The sequence below is a fragment of the Podarcis filfolensis genome, assembly GCF_964270895.1.
Source record: "Podarcis filfolensis genome assembly, chromosome: 5".
NCBI lineage: Eukaryota > Metazoa > Chordata > Lepidosauria > Squamata > Lacertidae > Podarcis > Podarcis filfolensis.
Window position 1 is genome coordinate 4,084,927 of NC_139608.1, and position 20,578 is coordinate 4,105,504.

Sequence of the window (20,578 nt, forward strand, 5' to 3'; positions counted from 1 at the left end):
TTATGCTCTCCATCTCCTTGTTACAGGCTTGATGGCTTAACTGTGTGCCCAGAAAGGAAGTGAAGGAGCAGTTGGAATAGGGTTTTTAATGACAGTTGACGGTTCTGGGTGTACATAGGATTCCACTGAATATGGCAGGCAGAATGGCCCACTCTAGTCTGCGTGATGTTTTTGCTGCATTGCAGGGGGTTGGACTAGATGGCCCTGGGGGGGGGAGTCCCTTCCAACTCTGCAATTCTATGATTCTAACAATGTGAAGTTCAACTTGATCTTGTCCTCTTTTGTGCGTACTGAATTTCAGGGAAGTGTACAGTTAACCCTTCCAATGAAATAATCTTGCTAGGTGAGAGTAATATCGGAGCTAAAGAAATGTGAACCTCTTATCATAGTAGCCCAAATTCTGCAACACATTTGGGAACCGAGCACAGCTGCCTGTATTTCAAAGCTGAGTCAGAAAGGGCCTCGCAGTGGGGACTGCAGCTGCAGCAGAGAAAATGGTCACGGTGTGTTCAGCCCAGGTACAGTGCACAGTCCATCTTTTTTGTTGTTGTTTAGTCGTGTCTGACTCTTTGTGAACCCCTGGACCAGAGCCCGCCAATCACTCCTGTCTTCCACTGCCTCCCCTAGTTTGGTCAAACTCATGCTGGTAGCTTCGAGAACACTGTCCAACCATCTCGTCCTCTGTCGTCCCCTTCTCCTTGTGCCCTCCATCTTTCCCAACATCAGGGTCTTTTCCAGGGAGTCTTCTCTTCTCATGAGGTAGCCAAAGTATTGGAGCTTCAGCTTCAGGATCTGTCCTTCCAGTGAGCACTCAGGGCTGATTTCCTTCAGAATGGAGAGGTTGGATCTTCTTGCAGTCCATGGGACTCTCAAGAGTCTCCTCCAGCACCATAATTCAAAAGCATCCATTCTTCGGCGATCAGCCTTCTTAATGGTCCAGCTCTCGCTTCCATACATCACTACTGGAAAAACCATGGCTTTAACTATATGGACCTTTGTTGGCAAGTCCATCTTTACAGTGAGCCAAAACGGGTTTGACTCCAGGTGCAACAGAAATCTGCCAAAGGTTGCCACACATCTTTGGAATTGAAAGAGTGCACTCTTCATTTGGCTATGTCACCAGCAGAGGGCGCTGATTCAGTTTCCTGCCTTTCCTTTGCTATGTCAGTTAGACAGCACTCAAATCTCTGCACCAACCATCGACCTTTAACCTCAACCTGCACCTCACAGCCCATTTTCATATTATTATTTTGACCCTGGGGGTGAAAAGCTGCTGCCATAAACTGACTCGGGCCATTTGTTCACCTAGCTCAGTATTTCCTCATTGAATGGCAGCGGCACTCAGGATTTCAGGCATTGGCAATTTCTGACCACTTTCCAAAGCCGCCACCACACGCGGCTCATTGGCATTAATCTAACTTTAGCATTACCAAAGCTTGGATAATGTTCATATTTTGCATTTACTCAATCCTAGAAACCGGTGTGTACAGTGTGATTTCCTGGCTGCAAACGCGTCACTTTCTTCCTTCGGCAATCTCCTTCCTTCACTGAACAGGAAACCAGTAATCCTATACTTTTATCTGCCCGGCTACATTTCCGCTGCTTGGGGGGGGTGTACGCTGGGAGGGTGCTGCGCCTCGGGCTTTTTACTAGACATGCAGAGCTGCCACTCTTTGGATGTGCTGTAGCTCCAGGCTCCAAGTGAAAGGGGAAGGCAGACCTTGCCCTATTGCCCCAGCAAACATCAGCTAAATCCATAAACCACACACAGAGATTGGTACAATATTGTTATCAGTTGCAAGTCCTGAGCTGGTTACTGTGTGGCCTGTGATTCTGCATAAGCAACTGAAGCAGCAGTAATGGCCAGTTTTAAAGCATGATTCAAACTCCGTAATGGCCAGTTTTAAAGCATGATTCACCCTTATTCACACACAAATGGAGCACGTACACACAAATCAATTTCCTTTGTTTGGCAGCCAGCTAATTATGCATGACTTTGGAAAGAAAAAATAAATTGTCCTCCTATTTATTTATTACATCTACATACCGCATTTAACTCCCAAGTATCTCAAGGTACATGGGGTATATGGTTGTCCCCATTTCATCACAACAACAGCCTTGCAAGGTAGGTTAGGCTGAGAGATAGATGGTGAGCTTCATGGCTGAGTGGGAATTCAAACCCTGCTCTTGCGGGTCCTTCCGCTAGTTTGAGATGACCGGAGGACTGCGGGTTAGCGGAGGGGAGTTGCCTGCAGCATGTAGCTTGGCTGCTTTGTGTGATCTGTGGTCAGATTCCACCTGCTCAGCGTTCTTGGGACTTGGAAGACGTGAGTTGTGCAGGCTGGCATGGGAGATCGGAGGAGGGCAGAGCTGCGGGGTTTAGGGAAGCAAGGATGCAACCTGGATATCCTGCCTGCTTCCTTACACCAAACGTTGCCCACCTGATGCTGTACAGATGCCAGTATAGGGCTGGTGAGAATCGTAGCCCAAAACATGGAGGTCACCAGTTGCGCTCAAGCTGCTATAAGCCTTAGCAGGCAACAAGAAACGCTTTGCCTTTTGCAATGGTCTCCCCCTCTTTCATCTGGCAAAAAGTGGGAGACATCACCTTGCCAACAAAGGTCCGTATAGTTAAAGCTATGGTTTTCCCAGTAGTGATGTATGGAAGTGAGAGCTGGACCATCAAGAAGGCTGATCGCCGAAGAGAAGACTCCCTGGAAAAGTCCCTGATGTTGGGAAAGATGGAGGGCACAAGGAGGAAGGGACGACAGAGGACGAGATGGTTGGACAGTGTTCTTCTCTTCTCATGAGGTGGCCAAAGTCTTGGAGTCCAGTTTGACCAAACTGCGGGAGGCAGTGGAAGACAGGAGTGCCTGGTGTGCTCTGGTCCATGGGGTCACGAAGAGGTGGACACGACTAAACGACTAAACAACAACACTTGCCCAAGGAAGAGGGAGAAAGGAAAGAGACTGGAGGCAAAATGACTGGAAAACATTTAACTGGATAATAGTAGTATGTGAATATTCTCTGCTTGTTAATTTCCCTGCCCAACGAATGGCCAATTATGAGGAACACTCCATCCACATGTAATGCACTGTCTACAAATGGAGGGGGTCCCCCATCTTACCAAATATATCTGTGACTTGGGCCTTTCCACACACAGCCTTCTAATTTTTAAGTTGTCGTTTCAATGTGCGGATGCACGGCTCTGTTTTGATGAAGTTAGAACTGGCAGGCCTGGGTCCAGGTTACTCTTGGGTTAAGTTAGTCTTGGCTCGAGGGGCAAAGTCCCACTGAAAGCGAAACAAACAATAGGTTTGTAAACCAAAGAGCTCTCTGTCCTGTGTAGCTTGGCCCCAAGTTATAACTGACGGAGCAGCTTTAACTCAGAGGCAGTTTTGGAAAAGCCATTCAAAAGGCTTCTGACCCCCTCTGTGCAATGCTAATGCTAACCAGTAAGTCTTAGCACACCACTCTTAACAAAGTTAGCCACTGCTTTTTAAAAATCCTCCCATTAGGGCTGCAGGCAAAATCCTCTCATTGGCAAACCGGAAAAGGAAACCTTGGAACCCATCAAGACCTCCTGTTAATCAATGAAGAAAAGGTAAACATGTTTGATGTGTGCTCTGTGTGTTATGCTCACATTTCAAACTTTGAAATCTGAAGGTTAGGGTCATAGGTTGTCAGTGGCAGGAAGCCAAGCTGAGAGTAAACATGACGGAAAAGTTCCTCACCAGCAAATGAGTCCTCCATGCTGGATACTGAGATGATGCCATTCCAGATGTTTTGGACTCAGTGGCAGAGGAACCCTCTCCGGCACCCGGGGCGGAGCAGCCCACATGGAGTGCGCATGTGCAGTATCCCATACGGACTGTGCATGTGCGGCATCCCATATGGATTGTGCATGTGTGGTATCCTGTACGGACTGTGCATGTGTGGCATCCCGCACATGCGCACTCCATACGGAATGCCGCACATGCGCACTCTGTACGGGTTGCCGTGCAAGCGGCAGCCCATACGGATGCTGTGCAAGTGGCAGCCCGTACGGAGTGCATGCACGGCAGTGCATACAGTCGCCGTGCAAGAGGCAACCTGTACGGACGCCAGTGTAGACGGTGTGAGAGAGCAGCAGCCCATACGGACGCCCTCGGCCACTTTACAGCTGGGGGGAGGCAAGGGCCATCTTGTCACACACACACACACCCATAAGTGGCACCCGGGGCAGTCTGGCCCCCCTTCCTACGCCCCTGTTTGGACTACAACTCCCATCAGCCACAGCTATCCAGTGATCAAGGTTGATGGTGACTGTAGTCCAAAACCCATGGTGCAGCATTGAAATCAATGTCGGCATAACAGCATAAATGGCTTCTATAAATGCATCTTATTCTACCGTCCAGGTCTGAAGGGGGAAATATATTAGCCTATCTTGCTCTCCAATGCACATACAAGAATGATTCTTTCTCTACAGTCCTGGTCTCATCTCCTGATTCTGTTCTTACTAAAAACTAAGCCCCCTTTACTCATTTGCATGCTAATACCCCGTTATTCTGATGCTTTGAAGTACTAATGGTTAATCCCTCCAGGCATCAACATTTGTTGATTGACTAGGATTAAAGGCTGGTACACACTCCGGATGTTAATTAACTCTTCATATGCCAATTGCTGATGCTCAGAAGTAGGTCCACACACCTCTCAATCCACATGGATCTTGATTACATTCTCAAGGTCCAATACACATTCCTTACGCACAAATGAAACACCTCAAACCCATTGCATAAACATTGAGATATGCCAGTTATAACATACAAATTCTAATTAAATCTTAATAGGCTTGTGGTTGGAGCCCATCCAATCCTGTGATTTACTAAGCCTAAACATTTAGCACCATAGATCTATTACAATATCTTTTGTGCTCTTCTGGAAGGAACCCTCAGGCCTTTGAAAACTAAAGGAGCGGCAGAGATTTACAACAAAGGAGACACGAAAGGGATTGACCAGGAGGTGCTGCAACTCAGCTGGCTTGAACATGTGTTCCCGGTTTATGCATATGATCTGCCACTCAGTTACTCCCTGTTTTGTTTCCAGAAGATCCAGGTCCCAGGTTCCACTCAGAGCGGATTACACAATCTGACTCCATCACCTCAACAGCCCATTCCTAGCAGACGGACATTTAACCAACCAAACCTGTTCCTGGCCATGGATGTAGCCTGGGGGGGGCATGGGGGCAGCTGCCCCCCCATCTAGTAAAACAATAGAAATACCTAACTAACTGCCCAATCACATTGGTTCTGCCCCCAATTAAGTCCTGCCCCCCCACAACAAAAGACCTGCCTCCGCCCATTCTCCTGGTCCAGAATTTGAGGAAATAAAAGGCAAAGAGTAAAAGGAGTGGCCACTTTTGTCCCCGGGTGAGTTTACAAATTCAATGGGATTTACTCTGAAGTAAATGTGGATTGGATTGCAGAACCTTAATCTCTCAGCCATGTTTCCCCTGTAGAGAAGAGCTCTGAGCAAAAATACTCCTGTGACCCAGACAGGACGGCGGCAAGAGAGTCAGGGTGGATTTGAGCTAAATAATAATACTAATACTAATAATTTATACCCCGCCCATCTGGCTGGGTTTCCCCAGCCGCTCTGGGTGGCTTCCAACAGAATATTAAAATACAATAACCTATTAAACATTAAAAGCTTCCCTAAACATGAAAGGATGTTCTAAAGGCCATGTTTACAAGGGGATTGTGCCAGATTTTACAGTTTCTGGATGCTACATTTTCTGGATTGCAATGGAGATTCTGGAGCCCCCAAAGGGTGGTGCTAAATGAAAAAGAGGGGGAAGAGGAGCTAGAGTTTTTTAAGTTGGAAAAAAGGGTGAACTGGGGACGGATGGACACAATTGAGGTGTAAATTTATACATGATGCGGAGAAAGCTTTTCTCCCTCATCATACTAGAAACAGCAGCAAGAAATACAGTCATACCTCATGTTACGTTTGCTTCATGATACGTTTTTTAAGGTTGTGTCCCGCGGCAACCCAGAAGTACCGGAAAGGGTTATTTCCGGGTTTTGCCGCTCGCGCATGCGCATATGAGCAAAATGACATCACGCGCATGCACAGAAGTGGCAAATCACAACCTGTGCGTGTACAGACGCGCCGCTGCGGGTTGTGTTCTGCTCATGTTGGGAACCGGCCTCTGGAACGGATCCCGTTCGCAACCAGAGGTACCACTGTACCATAACTAGACACTGGAAGGGCCTATCAGGAGTGAACATACCAGTAGAAGACTACTGGTACCCAAACGTATGGGAAACCCTACCAGAAAAGCTAACTAACTGAAATATACTCAGAGTCGCAAAGTGATTTCATGCTCTTTATTCAGCTCATAGTGGTGAGGAGGAATGAATGAATGTCCCCTCAAAGTATCGGCTTTATATACATTATTTACACAATGGGCTGCACATGATTGGCTAATTCTGGAATTCTACTGTAAGCCAATCAGGTTGTGGATTCACTTCTATCTGGAGCATGATTGGGTGGTTCCTGCCAACTAATCATACTGCTGCATTGTTCTAGGACCAATCAGACTGCTGCATTCTGAATCCTATTGTTCTAGGACCAATCAGACTGCTGCATTTTGGATCCTATTCAACTCAGTACATAACACCAACCAACAAACGAGGACGGGGACAGGCTATGGAGGATGCCTTCAGCCCAGTGTGGTTCCCCTTTATGACATTGCAGCAGCACAACAGGACAATGAGCTATTCCCTCCAACAGCATAGGAATCAATATGGCACACCTGACCCAACAACCGAGCCCCTCTCCCTCGCACAAATAAACCACACCACCATCAACTAAACACAACCAACCAAGCATGGGAACCCCTTTGACCTCCCTCAATATCAATAAAAATAAATAAATACACAAACACAGGACATACCAATGGGATGCTGATAGAACCCATCCCCTTACACTAAGAATAGGCAATAGAAGGGGGAAGAAACAGTACAGTCATACCTCGGGTTGAAGTAGCTTCGGGATAAGTATTTTCGGGTTGCGCTGCGACCTGGAAGTAACGGAGCGCATTTTTTCTGGGTTTCGCCGCTCGCGCATGCGCAGATGCTCAAAATGACGTCACGCGCATGCGCAGAAGTGGCGAATCGCGACCCGTGCATGTGCAGAAGCGGCAAATCGCGACCCGCGCACACATGGGTTGCATTCGCTTCTGGATGCGAACAGGGCTCCGGAACGGATCCTGTTCGCATCCAGAGGTACCACTGTATCGCCATCCCTCCACCCTCCCTTCCCCCAACTGGAATGTGTCTGACAAAACTGTCTCTCCCCAAAGGTAAACTCTGAAAAAGACTATGAACTGAAAGTGGAGACAATAGAATTCAGGGGCCAGCAAACTTTTTCAGCAGGGGGCCGGTCCACTGTCCCTCAGACCTTGTGGGGGGCCGGACTATATATTTTTTCCAATTCATCAGTTAACATAAATAAAGTCCTCAGCAAGCAAAAAAAGGTGAATTCCTGGAGGCTGGCAGCTTCCTCTTTCTCCTCCGCCCAGAGGCGGTTCCTGCGGCGACTCCAGGCGACCCTCCTTCCCGGCCGGGGGCTGAGCTTGCGGGCGGGCGGGCGGCGCCTGCTCCTCGGCCGGCCTCTCTCTCCATGGATCCTCCGCCGCATCTGCGCGAGTTCCAGGCGCTGGTGGATCGCGCGGGCGGGCGCGCGCGGCTGCTGCTGGTGGGCGAGGCGCGCGAGGGCGAGCCTGCGCCGCGGGCGCTGCTGGAGACCTTCGCCCGGGACCTCTTCGCCGAGCCGGAGCCGGAGCCGCGCAAGGAGCCGGAGGCGCAGCCCGATCCTCCGGCCGGAGGGGCGCGCAAGGTCCGCGTGCGCCTGGGCGGCCGGGGCTCGGCGGCGCGCTGCTCGTGCGCGCTGCTCTTCGTGCTCTTCCGCCAGGCGTCGCTTGCGCCTCTGCCGCTGCGCGCGCGCCGGGAGCGGCTCCGCCTGCGCGAGATCCTCCGCGACGTGCGCAGCCGGCTGCCCTCGGCGGCGCGCCCCGGGGTGGTGGGCGTGGTGGTGCTGGGCGGCGGCGGCGAGGCCGAGGGCGCCCGGCTGCAGCTCGACGCCTTGCTCCGCCAGGTCTTCCGGAGGAGGCGCCCGGCCGAGCACGACACCCTGCAAGCCGCCGCCTACAGCCCCGGAGTCGGACAGGGCGCCGCCGAAGCCCGCGCCGCCGCCTGCCGGGCGCTCCGAGCCGCCCTGAAGCTCCGAGCGGGTGAGGCATTGCCCCGATTGATTTATTTTTTGCATTTATACCCAGCTCTCTTTTGCCCAGGTAGCTCCACGTGGACGTGCCGGATTTACGCATAAGCTAAACAATAACAATACAGTGGTACCTCGGGTTACATACGCTTCAGGTTACAGACTCCACTAAACAAGAAATAGTGCTTCAGGTTAAGAACAGTTTCAGGTTAAGAATGGACCTCCGGAACGAATTAAGTACTTAACCCGAGGTACCACTGTAACAATAATAATAACAATAATGTTGTAGTTGTTTTGTGTCCAACTCTTCGTGACCCCCTGGACCAGAGCATGCCAGGCCCTCCTGTCTTCCACTGCCTCCCACAGTTTGGTCAAACTAGACTCCAAGACTTTGGCCGCCTCATGAGAAGAGAAGACTCCCTGGAAAAGACCCTGATGTTGGGAAAGATGGAGGGCGCAAAGAGAAGGGGACGACAGAGGACGAGATGGTGGGACAGTGTTCTCAAAGCTACCAGCATGAGTTTGACCAAACTGCGGGAGGCAGTGGAAGACAGGAGGGGATGGCGTGCTCTGGTCCAGGGGGTCACAAAGAGCAGGACACCACTAAACGACAACAACAAAAGTAGCTTTGAGAACACTGTCCAACCATCTCGTCCTCTGTCATCCCCTTCTCCTTGTGCCCTCCATCTTTTCCAGCATCAGGGTCTTTTCCAGGCCAAAGTATTGGAGCCTCAGCTTCAGGATCTGTCCTTCCAGTGAGCACTCAGGGCTGATTTCCCTAAGAATGGATCGGTTTGATCTTCTTGCAGTCCATGGGACTCTCAAGACAATAATAATAACAATAATAATAACAACCACAGCGGGGGGCGCTGTGGGTTAAACCACAGAGCCTAGGACTTGCCGATCAGAAGGTCGGCGGTTTGAATCCCCACGATGGCGTGAGCTCCCGTTGCTCGGTCCCTGCTCCTGCCAACCTAGCAGTTCGAAAGCACGTCATAGGTACCGCTCCGGCAGGAAGGTAAACGGTGTTTCCGTGCGCTGCTCTGGTTCACCAGAAGCGGCTTAGTCATGCTGGCCACAGGACCCGGAAGCTATACGCCGGCTCCCTCGGCCAATAAAGCAAGATGAGCGCCGCAACCCCAGAGTTGGCCACGACTGGACCTAATGGTCACTTTACATTTCCAAAATATAAGATAAAAAACAATTACTTTGATAAAGTACATATTTTGTTATGTGCAAATGGCTTGAGATACCTATTAGGACCATCAATCACCGTATAGCATATATTCAACACAAAAAACAGTGACAATTTGTCGTTCTCAAAGGGCAGCTGGAGGTATGAAGGGCCCCATTACCTTCAGTAGCTTAGGGCCTCATCAAACCTAAATCCGGCCCTGACGGTGGCCCACGTGGTTCCCCCCCCATTCATTCCTCACAACAACCCTGCGAGGTCTAGCATAAGAGCATTGGCTTAATCTAGCAGGAATATCCCTTTGGCCCATCAAGTCCAGCAGCCTGCTCTCACAGTGGCCAGCCAGCTGCCTGTGGGAAACCGGCAAGCAGGATTCGAACACAGGAGCCGGCTGCTGAGATTTCTAGAAACTGGGATTCAGAAGCGTTGCTGCCTCTTGATTGCAGAGCACAGCCATCAATAGACCTCTCCTTGCTGAATTTGTCTAATCCTCTTTTAAACAGATTGAGGTTGAATCCTGACAAGACAGAAGTTCTGTTCTTGGGGGACATGGGGCGGGCAGGTGTGGAGGACTCCCTGGCCCTGAATAGGGTAACTGTGCCCCTGAAGGACCAGGTGTACAGCCTGGGAGGCATTTTGGACTCACAGCTGTCCTTGGAGGCGCAGGTCAATTCTGTGTCCAGGGCAGCTGTCTACCAGCTCCATCTGGTACGTAGGCCGAGACCCTATCTGCCTGCAGACTGTCTCGCCAGAGTGGTACATGCTCTGGTTATCTCCCGCTTGGACTACTGCAATGCGCTCTACGTAGGGCTACCTTTGAAGGTGACCTGGAAACTGCAGTTAACTGAGAGTGGCCGCCGGGACCACATAACACCGGTCCTGAGAGATCTTCATTGGCTCCCAGTACATTTCCGAGCACAATTCAAAGTGTTGGTGCTGACCCTGAAAGCCCTAAACGGCCTCGGTCCAGTAGACCTGAAGGAGCGTCTCCACCCCCATCGTTCTGCCTGCACACTGAGGTCCAGTGCCGAGGGCCTTCTGGCAGTTCCCTCACTGCGAAAAATGAGGTTACAGGGAACCAGGCAGAGGGCCTTCTCGGTAGTGGCACCCGCCCTGTGCAACGCCCTCCCACAAGATATCAAAGAGAACAACAACTACCAGACTTTTAGAAGACATCTGAAGGCAGCCCTGTTTAGGGAAGCTTTTAATGTTTGATGTATTACTGTATTTTAATATTTTTTGGAAACTGCCCAGAGTGGCTGGGGAAGCCCAGCCAGATGGGTGGTGTATAAATAAATTATTATTATTATTATTATTATTTATTATTATTATTATTATTATTATTATTATTATTAAATCCATCTTGGTTGGTAGCTCCTCCAGGGGCAGGGAGTTCCATAGAATAATCATGTGTTGCATGAAGAAGGACTGTGCCTTGAGATTCCACTTCTCAGGGCAGGTTTGCAGTTCCCTTGCTCCGCTTACTGCCTTCCGGCCCCTCCAGCCACATCCTTGGCTGCCAAACTACTCTAATCCCCCAGGACGGAGGCTGGTAATCTCCCAGGCTCTTAAAGGTGACCCTGGGGTCATTCCAGGCCGCCTCGGCTGCAAAGAGGAAAGGTATCTTGTTTCTTTCCGCTGGATCCAAATCCCACGCATCTTTACTCACTTTCCCAGTGAGTTCAGTAGCACTTAATCTGAGAGAAGCAGAAGCATGCACCTGTCTGCCTCTCTCCCGCCCAGGTGATGTTTATAGTCTTTTTTTAAATTTTAGTCATTTTTCTTTTTCATTCATTACATACATCTCAAATTCTTAACGTTTCCTATAGATTCCTCCCTCCCTCCCCTCCAAGACTTCCCCCAACTTGCGTTTCTGGTTTATTTCTATTTTCACCCGCTTTGCTATCTCTCAACAGAAAAAGTTATTAATAACATAACATCAAGCCTAAAAACATAAAAATAAAATACATCATCGTATTTCACTATCTTCCCACCATTTTCTGATGCTGATAATGTGGATGTTTATTTAAATCCTGCCATCAAGTCTATTGACCTTCTTTGTTTCTGCAAATATAATATGAGTGGTTCCCAGTCTTTTTCAAAGCCTCTGTTGTCGTTTTCTCTTAATCTGTCTGTCATTTTTGCCAGTTCTGCATAGTTCATCAAATTCTCTTGCCGTGGTTCTTTAGTTGGTATTTCTCCAGTCTTCCAATTTTGTGCAATCAACATTCTTGCTGCTGTAGTGGCATACATAAATAAAGTCCTCATTTCTTTTGGTATGTCTTGACCTAAAATACCTAACGAAAAGGCTTCTGGGTTTTTTTTACAAAAGTTATTTTCAACATTTTCTTCAATTCATTGTATATCATTTCCCAGTAGGGGTTTACCTTTTTACAATGTTTCTAGTCTTGCTTCCCTGTTCCGGGGATTGTACACAGAGATAGAGCTGGCAGCCTCTTTTCTGGGCAGGTTTGCTTTGGGCCCCAGAAGATGGCACCCAAAATGATCAAGGGGCTGGGGCAGCTCCCCTATGGGGAAAGGTTACAGCATTTAAGGAGGATGTTGACAAGCTGGGAGGTGTGCAGACCAAGAGCCTGATGAGGAACGGTTGAAGGAGTTGGGTATGTTTAGCCTGGGAAAAAAGAGACTAAGAGGAGATATGATAGCCATCTCCAAATATCTAAAGGGCCGTCATATAGAGGAGGGAGGAAGCTTGTTTTCTCCTGCTCTGGAGGGTAGGATTCGAACCCGTGGCTTCGAGTCACAAGAAAGGAGATTCCGACTAAACACCAGGAAAAACATTCTGACAGTGAGAGCTGTTTCAAAGTGGAATGGACGTTGTGGACTCTCCTTCCTTGGAGGTTTTCAAGCAGAGGTTGGATCTGTCAGGGACGCTTTAGCTGAGATTCCTGCAGTGCAGGGGGTTGGACTAGATGACCCTCGGGGTCCCTTCCGACTCTACAGTTATATGATTCTATGATTTGGGGCTGTGGAGAGATAGCCACCAGCCTGGATGGCTTTAAAGGATTAGGCAACAGGACTTTTTGCAGGGAGGGAGCCAAAGTTGTTGAGCTTCTTTTAGGGGGTCCCCCAAAATTTTTGAGCTTTTTTTTAAGGAGATGCACCTAAGTTGTTCAGCTCCCCCCCCCCAAACAACTACTCCCATGAATCAATGCAGCTACAATGGCTGTGTCCTCTCTCCGCTGTTGGAGGCACTGTCCCTGGAATCACAAATGGCTCATGCATAATAATAATAATAATAATAATAATAATAATAATAATAATAATAATTTATTTTTTATACCCCGCCCATCTGGCTGGGTTTCTCCAGCCACTCTGGGCAGCTTCCAACTGAATATTAAAAACAATACAGTGTCAAACATTAAAAACTTCCCTAAACAGTTGTCTTTTAAAAGTAAAAGACCGTATTTTTCGCCCTATAGGACGCACTTTTTCCCCTCCAAAAATGAAGGGGAAATGTGTGTGGGTCCTATGGGGCGAATGCAGGCTTTTGCTGAAGCCTGGAGAGCGAGAGGGGTCGGTGCGCACTGACCCCTCTCGCTCTCCAGGCTTCGCGGACCTCTCCGCAAGCAGCGGGAGCGCTCCTGCTGCTTGCGGAGAGTTGCCTGCATGCCGAAGCCTGCACGCGCTGAGATCAGCGCGTCCAGGCTTTGCGGACCTCTCAGCAAGCAGTGGGAGCCAGCGCTGGGCTTCCACAGCTTGAAGAGAGCTGCCTGTTTGGGGGCTGGGGTCGGGGGAAGCTCGGGCCTCCCCCGCCCCAGCCCCGCACCTGGGGGGGAAATAATTTTTTTCCCTTTATTTCCCCCCCAAAAAACTAGGTGCACCTTATGGGACGGTGCGTCCTATAGGGCGAAAAATACGGTAGTTGCTTATTTTCTTGACATCTGGTGGGAGGGTGTTCCACAGGGCAGGCGCCACCACTGAGAAGGCCCTCTGCCTGGTTCCCTGTAACCTCGCTTCTCGCAGGGAGGGAACCGCCAGAAGGCCCTCGGCGCTGGATCTTAGTGTCCGGACAGAACGATGGGGGTGGAGACGCTCCTTCAGGGATACAGGACTGAGGCCGTTTAGCGCTTTAAAGCAAAGCACTCAGTTCCTGCTTTCACCCTCCCCAGGGACATCTGACTGGCCGCTCTGAGAGCAGGATGAGCCACTCTCTTCATCCACCAGGACTCTTCTTGTGCTTCAGGACACCTTAACTGCACCTGGGGGTTCTGGAGTGTTACTCCAGATTTGGCAAAGCAGATCTGCCTGAGCCAGATCATCCCATCTGCCGGGAGGTTTGAGCTTTGTACATCTGGCCTGAACTCTTGCTCTCTTCTTCATTCCAAAGACGGGGCGGAAGCCAAGAAGCAGAGGATCCCTGCCTTCCTGCAGTGCATCCCTTGGGCTCGGAGGAGTCGGCGGAAGGAAGGGCGTTCGGACGCAGCACCCAGCAGCTCCAGCGAAGGTCAGGTCTGCTTGAGGGCTCCGTGGTGCAGTAGGGGAGGCAGCTCTTGGGATCCGACGGCTGATCTGCTGCAACTTTTGTTACATGGGTGTCATCCCATATGGAGTCCAGAATCAGATTCCTGATTTTGGTTTGAACGTCTGTGGCGCTGTGGGTTAAACCACAGAGCCTAGGGCTTGCCGATCAGAAGGTTGGAAGTTCGAATCCCCGCAACTGTGTGAGCTCCCGTTGCTTGGTCCCTGCTCCTGCCAACCTAGCAGTTCGAAAGCACTCCCAAAAAGTGCAAGTAGATAAATAGGTACCACTCCAGCGGGAAGGTAAACGGCGTTTCCGTGCACTGCTCTGGTTTGCCAGAAGCGGCTTACTCCTGCTGCCCACATGACCCGGAAGCTGTACGCCAGCTCCCTCAGCCAATAAAGCGAGATGAGCGCCACAGCCCCAGAGTCGGTCACGACTGCACCTAATGGTCAGGGGTCCCTTTACCTTTACTAAAATTCCTAGCCCCCATGGTGTCTGGGACTGTGTGCCAATTTAGGTGCTGAGGTTTAAGAAGGATATCTGCAAACAGGAATTTGTACAGAGAGTTTTTTTTGGGGGGGAAGAGTTTGTCAGCAGGGCCGTCTTAAGCATATCCAGCTCTGTGGTGCAAAGATCCCTCCGGCGCCCCCCCCCCCCGGCAACTCCAAAACAAGGGAGGGGGTGGTAGAAAATGTCCTCTGCCTCCCCCACTGCCCCGATCCCTGGTGTGGTGACGGTGATGAAGCAGGAAAACGGGCTGGCGGACATGCTCTCCGGTGTCGGGGCGCCCAAGAAGGCAGCCCAGGAAGGCTGCGCACCGCCTTTTGCCAGGAAGCAGGCGGAGGACAATGACCTCTGCAGGAATCGCTCTCTTCCTGCGGGGGCTTGGGAAGGAAGCTGCATGCCCACCAACCATACAGTTGGCGGAGCGCAGCTGGCGGGTGTGCAGGGAAAGGGGAGGCTGCTGGCAAAGCTGCACAGCTCCCCCACTCGCTAGGGCGCCCCTGAGAGGCCGGCGCCCTGGCGCAACGCACCACTAAGCCCTATGGGAAAGACGGCTCTGCTTGCCAGACAAATTTAGGGGCTGCACGGAGGGAGGACATTCTGCCGCTGAAACGGTGCAGTTCTGCGTCTTGCTACTTTCTGCGTTCAATTACCCTTCAAGGTCAAGAGTGCAGATAACTGCAACCTACATTTGTCAAATAGCCTGAAATATTTTCGGCGCCACGTTAAAATACTCTCCCTTTCAGTTCCTTGGCTTCGTTTTGACTGGAACCCCTGATGGTCTTCCCTTTGTAACTGAGACGCTCTAAATTGGTTTTCCTTTCCCCCCCAACGTAGATGCCCTGCAAGACCCAGAAGAAGGTGTATCTTTGACCAACATGGAGCCCAACGGGAACTGTGAAGAGACCTGTGGAGTTGCGGCCACTTAAGAAGTCTGGGAGGAATCTTCTCTTTGCTGCTATATCGGACTGAAGGAGCTGCCCTTTATTTGCCTTATAGGAAAAGCATCAAGGGCTGATTTTTTTTGGGGGGGGGAGCATCTGTTGGCTCTTTTAAAGGAGCTACTTCGCCTTTGTTTGATCCCAAGAAACTTCGTAGCAGAAGCCCAGAAGCAGCTCTGCTTAATCTCATCCAAGTGAAGATGGGTGACCTCTTCAGCCTCAAGAATTACATGGGAACTACATCAAAACCTTGAGGTTCCCACTCAAAAGGCTGTGTCATTTTCACGCACAGTGGCGGGCATTGTCCTCTAGTCAGTGAGCATATTGCCATTACTGACGGTGGCTTCTCATTTTTTGGGTAATTGTTTTAATTGCCTTCTTTGGGAAATAACTACCTTCAAATGTGAAATGTATGGTGAGGAAGTATTTATGGCCTGAATTTATTGTGCTTGGGAGGAAAAAGAGGAACAATTCTGGTGCTGCTTTTTTTTTAAAAAGCCAAAACCTTCTCCCTGTTTTCCAGCTTGAACTGTGCTTGCCATCGCAAAGAGGATCTGACCAGATTCTAAGTGGAGTATGTAGAAATCTGGGCAGCTGTTGCTTGCCTCTTCTCTGTGGTTGTGATAACAGTTGTATTGTATTCTGGATCTAGTACGGTTAGAGTCCAAAGTACATTTGCAGTAAACGGAGCCCAGCGTATATATTTTGCATCTACTCTCATCCTAGGAGAGCATTCCTAGAAGTGTTCCTTTTAGGATCTGCCCTCCTGTTCTCTTGTCCTACAATTGTCCTACAATTCTCCCAGACCATGGTGTTCTAGGGACTGGCCTGCAGGGGCAGGAAAAAGTAGTAGAGCTTAGGCAAAAAAACCCCCCAATATTCACAAGAATGTAATGGAGCCCCCAAAACCTATCACCCATTAAATGCCCGAGAATCTTGTTTCTACTGGAAGAAAATTGTCGCCCTCTTCTGCACAAAACAGTTCCATTAGAAAGCTTTGCTGGACTTTCTTTTGCACTGCAAGCACTGACTGTCTTTAGAAAGGCCTTGTTGCTGCAGGCTCCTGTAACGGGTGCCTTTTCCGACATGGGGGGTCCAGAGCTGAAAGCACAGCACAGAAGGAGAGAGGAAATAATCAATTTTTTTTGGCAATGAAGCTGCTTGACATGCTTTACTTGGGATTCTGGATAGACCATTATTCCAAAAGGCAGTTCTTCTCCTGGCCTAACATTTCAAAATTCACTGTGAACTGTTTGTACTATAGACATGTGGGTGGCTTTTTTAAAATAATATTGTGAATAGTCCATAATGTAAAATTGCAACAGCAGCAAGACACACTAAAATTCCAAACAGCTGCATCCCATCATATGTGATGTGTATGTTTCAGTAAAGGACACAGCAAGTGTGTTCCTCAGTATTAGAACTCAGTTAATTGATTCTTTTAACCTGATGGGTTCTGCAAGTTTTACAGTGCAACCCTCTGTAGGAGTTCAGTGGGCCCTGCTCTGCAGTAAGCGTGTGTTGCAGCCTAAATATCAAGTTTGACTGATGTTTCTGTTTCTGTTTTGCCTTAGTTGCTATTTTGTCTCTCTGGGTTCTCTATAAAACTCTGATGGGGCTGGAGATTATATCGATTTATGTTAATTAACCTGTAAGGGGGGCTTTCTGGAAAATCTAGAATTGACAAAACTTTCAGGGGGAGCTTTCTTGTGCAACTTAGGCTTAATGCATTGGCACATTTTCAGTTTGTATTGGAACGTTTCCCCCGATGCCCTAGACTAGAGAGTGACCTAATTTAGCGTGTTTGGTCTCCTTGTATTTCGTAAACATAGCTAAAAGCTTTGAAACTGCCAAGCTTGCCTAATGCTAAATGTATTTTCAGCTGGCATCTATTCATTGCTGCTAATGAACTTCACAAAACGGGGAGGGGGAAAACTCTGCAGAAAAGTAAAGCCTCGGAAATTCCTTTGCAGCCAACATCACCCATGTTAACCATTTTTAAACCGATGGTGACAGCAGAACAGAGTTCTTTCTCTGACCTCCATTAGAGACTTCTGAGAGGGAGAGAAACATCACAAAATTGGCGATAGGGTTGCTGGCACTTGTTGGCCAGGCCAAACTCCAGTCGGCCATTGTGCCCTCTGCCTTACAAGTTCCATGGAGGCATTGACGACTAGGAGACGCTGACGGGCTGCTGTCCATAGCTGTTGGGTCTTTTTATTTGCAAAGCATGCCTTGGGATAGCCAGCTCCAATCTGCAGCCTTCCAGATTTTTTGGACTACAACTGCTTGTTTTGTTTGCTGTTCTTAGGCTGTCCATTTTAAATTGTTAATTTTCGGTTTCAATGTATTACGTCAGGGGTCAGCAACCTAAGGCCATGGGGTTGTTTAACCGGTCCATGGGGTTGTTTAACCGGCCCATGGACCCCCGCTGCTCGCTGGGTCGGCTCCCATGTGCCGTGTTAAACCAGCATGGAGCAGAGCGGGGACTGCTTTCTGCGACACTAGCCGGCTTCCCATTGGCTGCAGGAAGCTGTGCACGCCTCCTCCGCACCACAAGGAGCGCTCAGAAATAGCGTTTGTGCATGCGTCCATGCGTACTCCGGCTCACTGCGGCGTCTGTGGGACCGTGAACCGGCCCAAGCCACAAAAACTTTTCCGACCCCTGTATTATCTGTCGACCCTAGGACCCTCAGGGTGAACAGCGGACTACAAATATTCCTGAATACTTACCTTCACGTTGGCTGTGGTTGATGGGGGTTGTAGTTCAAAATATCTGAAAGTCCCCAGGCTGGAATATCTCCCAGTCCTGCAGTGAACAGCCGCATGGCTCAGGAAAGTCAGGATTTTGAGACAGCCTCTTCTGCCCCTGAATTGCAGGTCTGTCCCTTTGGTTTCCTCTGTACCTCGGTTGTCTTTAACGTGCTGAAATAGGAGATAACATTTGCCTACCTCAAGAGGAGGGTAAGTAGCGCAAGTAAGACAGTGCAAGTTAAAATGAGGGAATGTGGAAGGGTGAAGGTGGGTTAAGGGGGACCCCAGTCTAGAAAGCTCTCCAATGCATACCTGAGGAATTGAATTCGAACAGTCGCCCCTCTTGTAGAAGGGTGTTGTTGTTTTTTTGTTCCTGCACAGCTCAATAGGTCCAGTATGTGTGCCTGTATGTGTAAGGATTTGGGCATCACGGCCGAATTTGGCAGGACTCTTCCTGCCTCCAACTGCCATGCAAACAGATATAGAACAAGGCTGCCATGCCCAGCAGAGAATGCTTCTACTTGCTACCTCCCCACTAACAGGATTCCTGTTTGTCTTACTAGTTGCACGAAGAGTGTGCACACACAGAAAGCAACCAGATAAAACTTCTCCTTGCTTTCTGTAGCGAGGGAAAACCAGCCCAGCTTTATTTCTACCTGTCCTTGCAGGTGTCAAAGGCACAGGAGCCCTGCCAACAAAAAAATATGGCAACCACACAACTGGCTCGTTCGAAAGGGCTGCTGCTATGCTTCATAATGTAACTGAACTGCCATCAAACTCAAGTGTCCATTTCAAAGGTTTAATCTGCCTGTACGAAAAGAGTCGTGCCATTCTTTTTTTTGTCAAACCCCAAAACTTAAGTGTATTACAAAGCAGATGAAAGCAACTAATGTTTTAGTTGCACTAACCATGAATTAAGTTGTTCCAACCATTAATCCGTTGAATAAAATTCACAATCGCTACAGATTCTTGTAGCTATTGATCCATATGGAGAAGCTGACTCAAACTCCCTGCAAATCAGGAGTGAGCTCATCGACAAAGTCCTGGTGCACACGTGCGTGCGCACACACACTGCCATCAGTTGTGCTGCTTGACCCTGCTGAGAAATTCCACTTTGTGTGTCTCGCCCAGTGGGTTTGGCACACAAAGGTTTATGTCAGAATAAATTTGCGTGTTCCAAATCTAAATAGATGTGAGTGCTAGAAGTATTTAATTCTGATATGCTAGTTATTCATGCTAGGCCAGGAGCACTGTGTTCTTGAAAGGGTTTTGAACAGTGAATGGGAAAGCATGAATTGCACGATAAGACAAAAGAATGTGGATGAAGGGAAGAAAGGCAGGGACTCCTGAGGCTACATTCAGACCATACATTTAAAGCACTATGATGCCACTTCTGTAGCTTCTCCCAAAGATTCCTGGGAGCTGTTGTTTGTTAAGGGTGCTGAGAATTCTGAGGACACCTGCCTTCACAAGTTAAAATTCTGTTTTCTGGGAAGAGGGATTGTTAAACTACTCTGAAGCTGTAGCTCTGTGAAGGAAATAGGGGCCTCCTAGCGACTCCCAGCATGTTTAACAAACTACACCTCCCAGATTTTTTTGAGGCAAGTCATGCTTGTTTAAGGTATCCTAGTGCTTCAGGTTGGCTATATGACTGTTCTCCTGCCTCCCACTCCCTCCCCCCTTTTTAATAATGTAATGATGGCACTAGGTTTCTCTGTTTTGTTTTAGTTTGTCATTGCAGCCAGAGTATTATGTAACATTTAACTTGGTGTGTGGGTTTTATATGCAGGAATAATTGAGGTAATAAAAATTTTTTTATATCTTAAATCCTGTCTCCTGGAAGCTCATTGTTTCATTGATATTGATTCATTTTATTAAAGCATATCTTGACCATGTTTTGTATAACAAGGCAGTTCACAGAATAAAGGTTATATGCACATCTCCCCCCCCAACCCCCCCCCAAATCCTAATCGAGCTGCAAGGATAAAATGGGGAGGTGGCGTTTACCATCTCGAGCTGCTTGGAGGAAAAGATACACTATAATCAGTGGCGTAGCGTGGGGGGTGCAGGGGGGGCCGGCCGCACCGGGCGCAACATCTGGGGTTAGGGCAAATCCACGGGTTAGGGGGCGCAAATCCACGGGTTAGGGGGCGCAAATTACTTGCCTTGCCCCGGGTGCTGACAACCCACGCTACGCCACTGACTATAAATGCAATAAATGAATGCCATGCCATGCACATCGACAAACAATATACAGGGTAGTGATATACTGGCACACTACAAAGCCATACAAAAATATATCGCCAAAGGCAACTACTCCAGAGTAAGGAGGGATTTATTTGTTTGTCCACACTCCTGACTCTTTACCTTTAATTTTTGTATGATTTTGCAATGCATATTGTTGTAAACAAAAATTGCCCTTTTCCCTTATGGGGTATC

At 48.9% G+C, this 20,578-nt stretch overlaps 2 protein-coding genes across 3 annotated transcripts in view; one reads left to right on the plus strand and one right to left on the minus strand.

Moving 5' to 3' along the window:
• Window positions 1-20,578, minus strand: part of HTR2B (5-hydroxytryptamine receptor 2B) — a 176,970-nt gene that overhangs the window by 101,570 nt on the left and 54,822 nt on the right. The window lies entirely within an intron of this gene.
• Window positions 7,533-19,966, plus strand: LOC310762250 (uncharacterized protein C2orf72). 2 transcript variants are annotated; one of them, XR_014547907.1, is made up of 4 exons: window positions 7,533-8,275; window positions 13,806-13,922; window positions 15,282-17,519; window positions 17,590-19,966. XR_014547907.1 is itself a non-coding variant. In XM_083612981.1 (3 exons), the coding sequence occupies exons 1-3, from the start codon at window positions 7,666-7,668 to the stop codon at window positions 15,371-15,373; spliced, it is 819 nt and encodes a 272-aa protein (XP_083469107.1). In that variant the 5' UTR covers window positions 7,533-7,665; the 3' UTR covers window positions 15,374-19,966. The 2 variants fall into 2 exon arrangements, 1 of the variants encoding a protein (XP_083469107.1); XM_083612981.1 differs by having other exon boundaries at window positions 15,282-19,966.

Excerpts from the sequence above, each read along its gene's own strand:
- LOC310762250 (XM_083612981.1), top strand. The coding sequence starts at position 7,666 with ATGGATCCTCCGCCGCATCTGCGCGAGTTCCAGGCGCTGGTGGATCGC. Across the intron at positions 8,276-13,805 it reads CGCCCTGAAGCTCCGAGCGG|ACGGGGCGGAAGCCAAGAAG; the intron begins GTGAGGCATTGC and ends TTCATTCCAAAG. Across the intron at positions 13,923-15,281 it reads ACCCAGCAGCTCCAGCGAAG|ATGCCCTGCAAGACCCAGAA; the intron begins GTCAGGTCTGCT and ends CCCCCAACGTAG.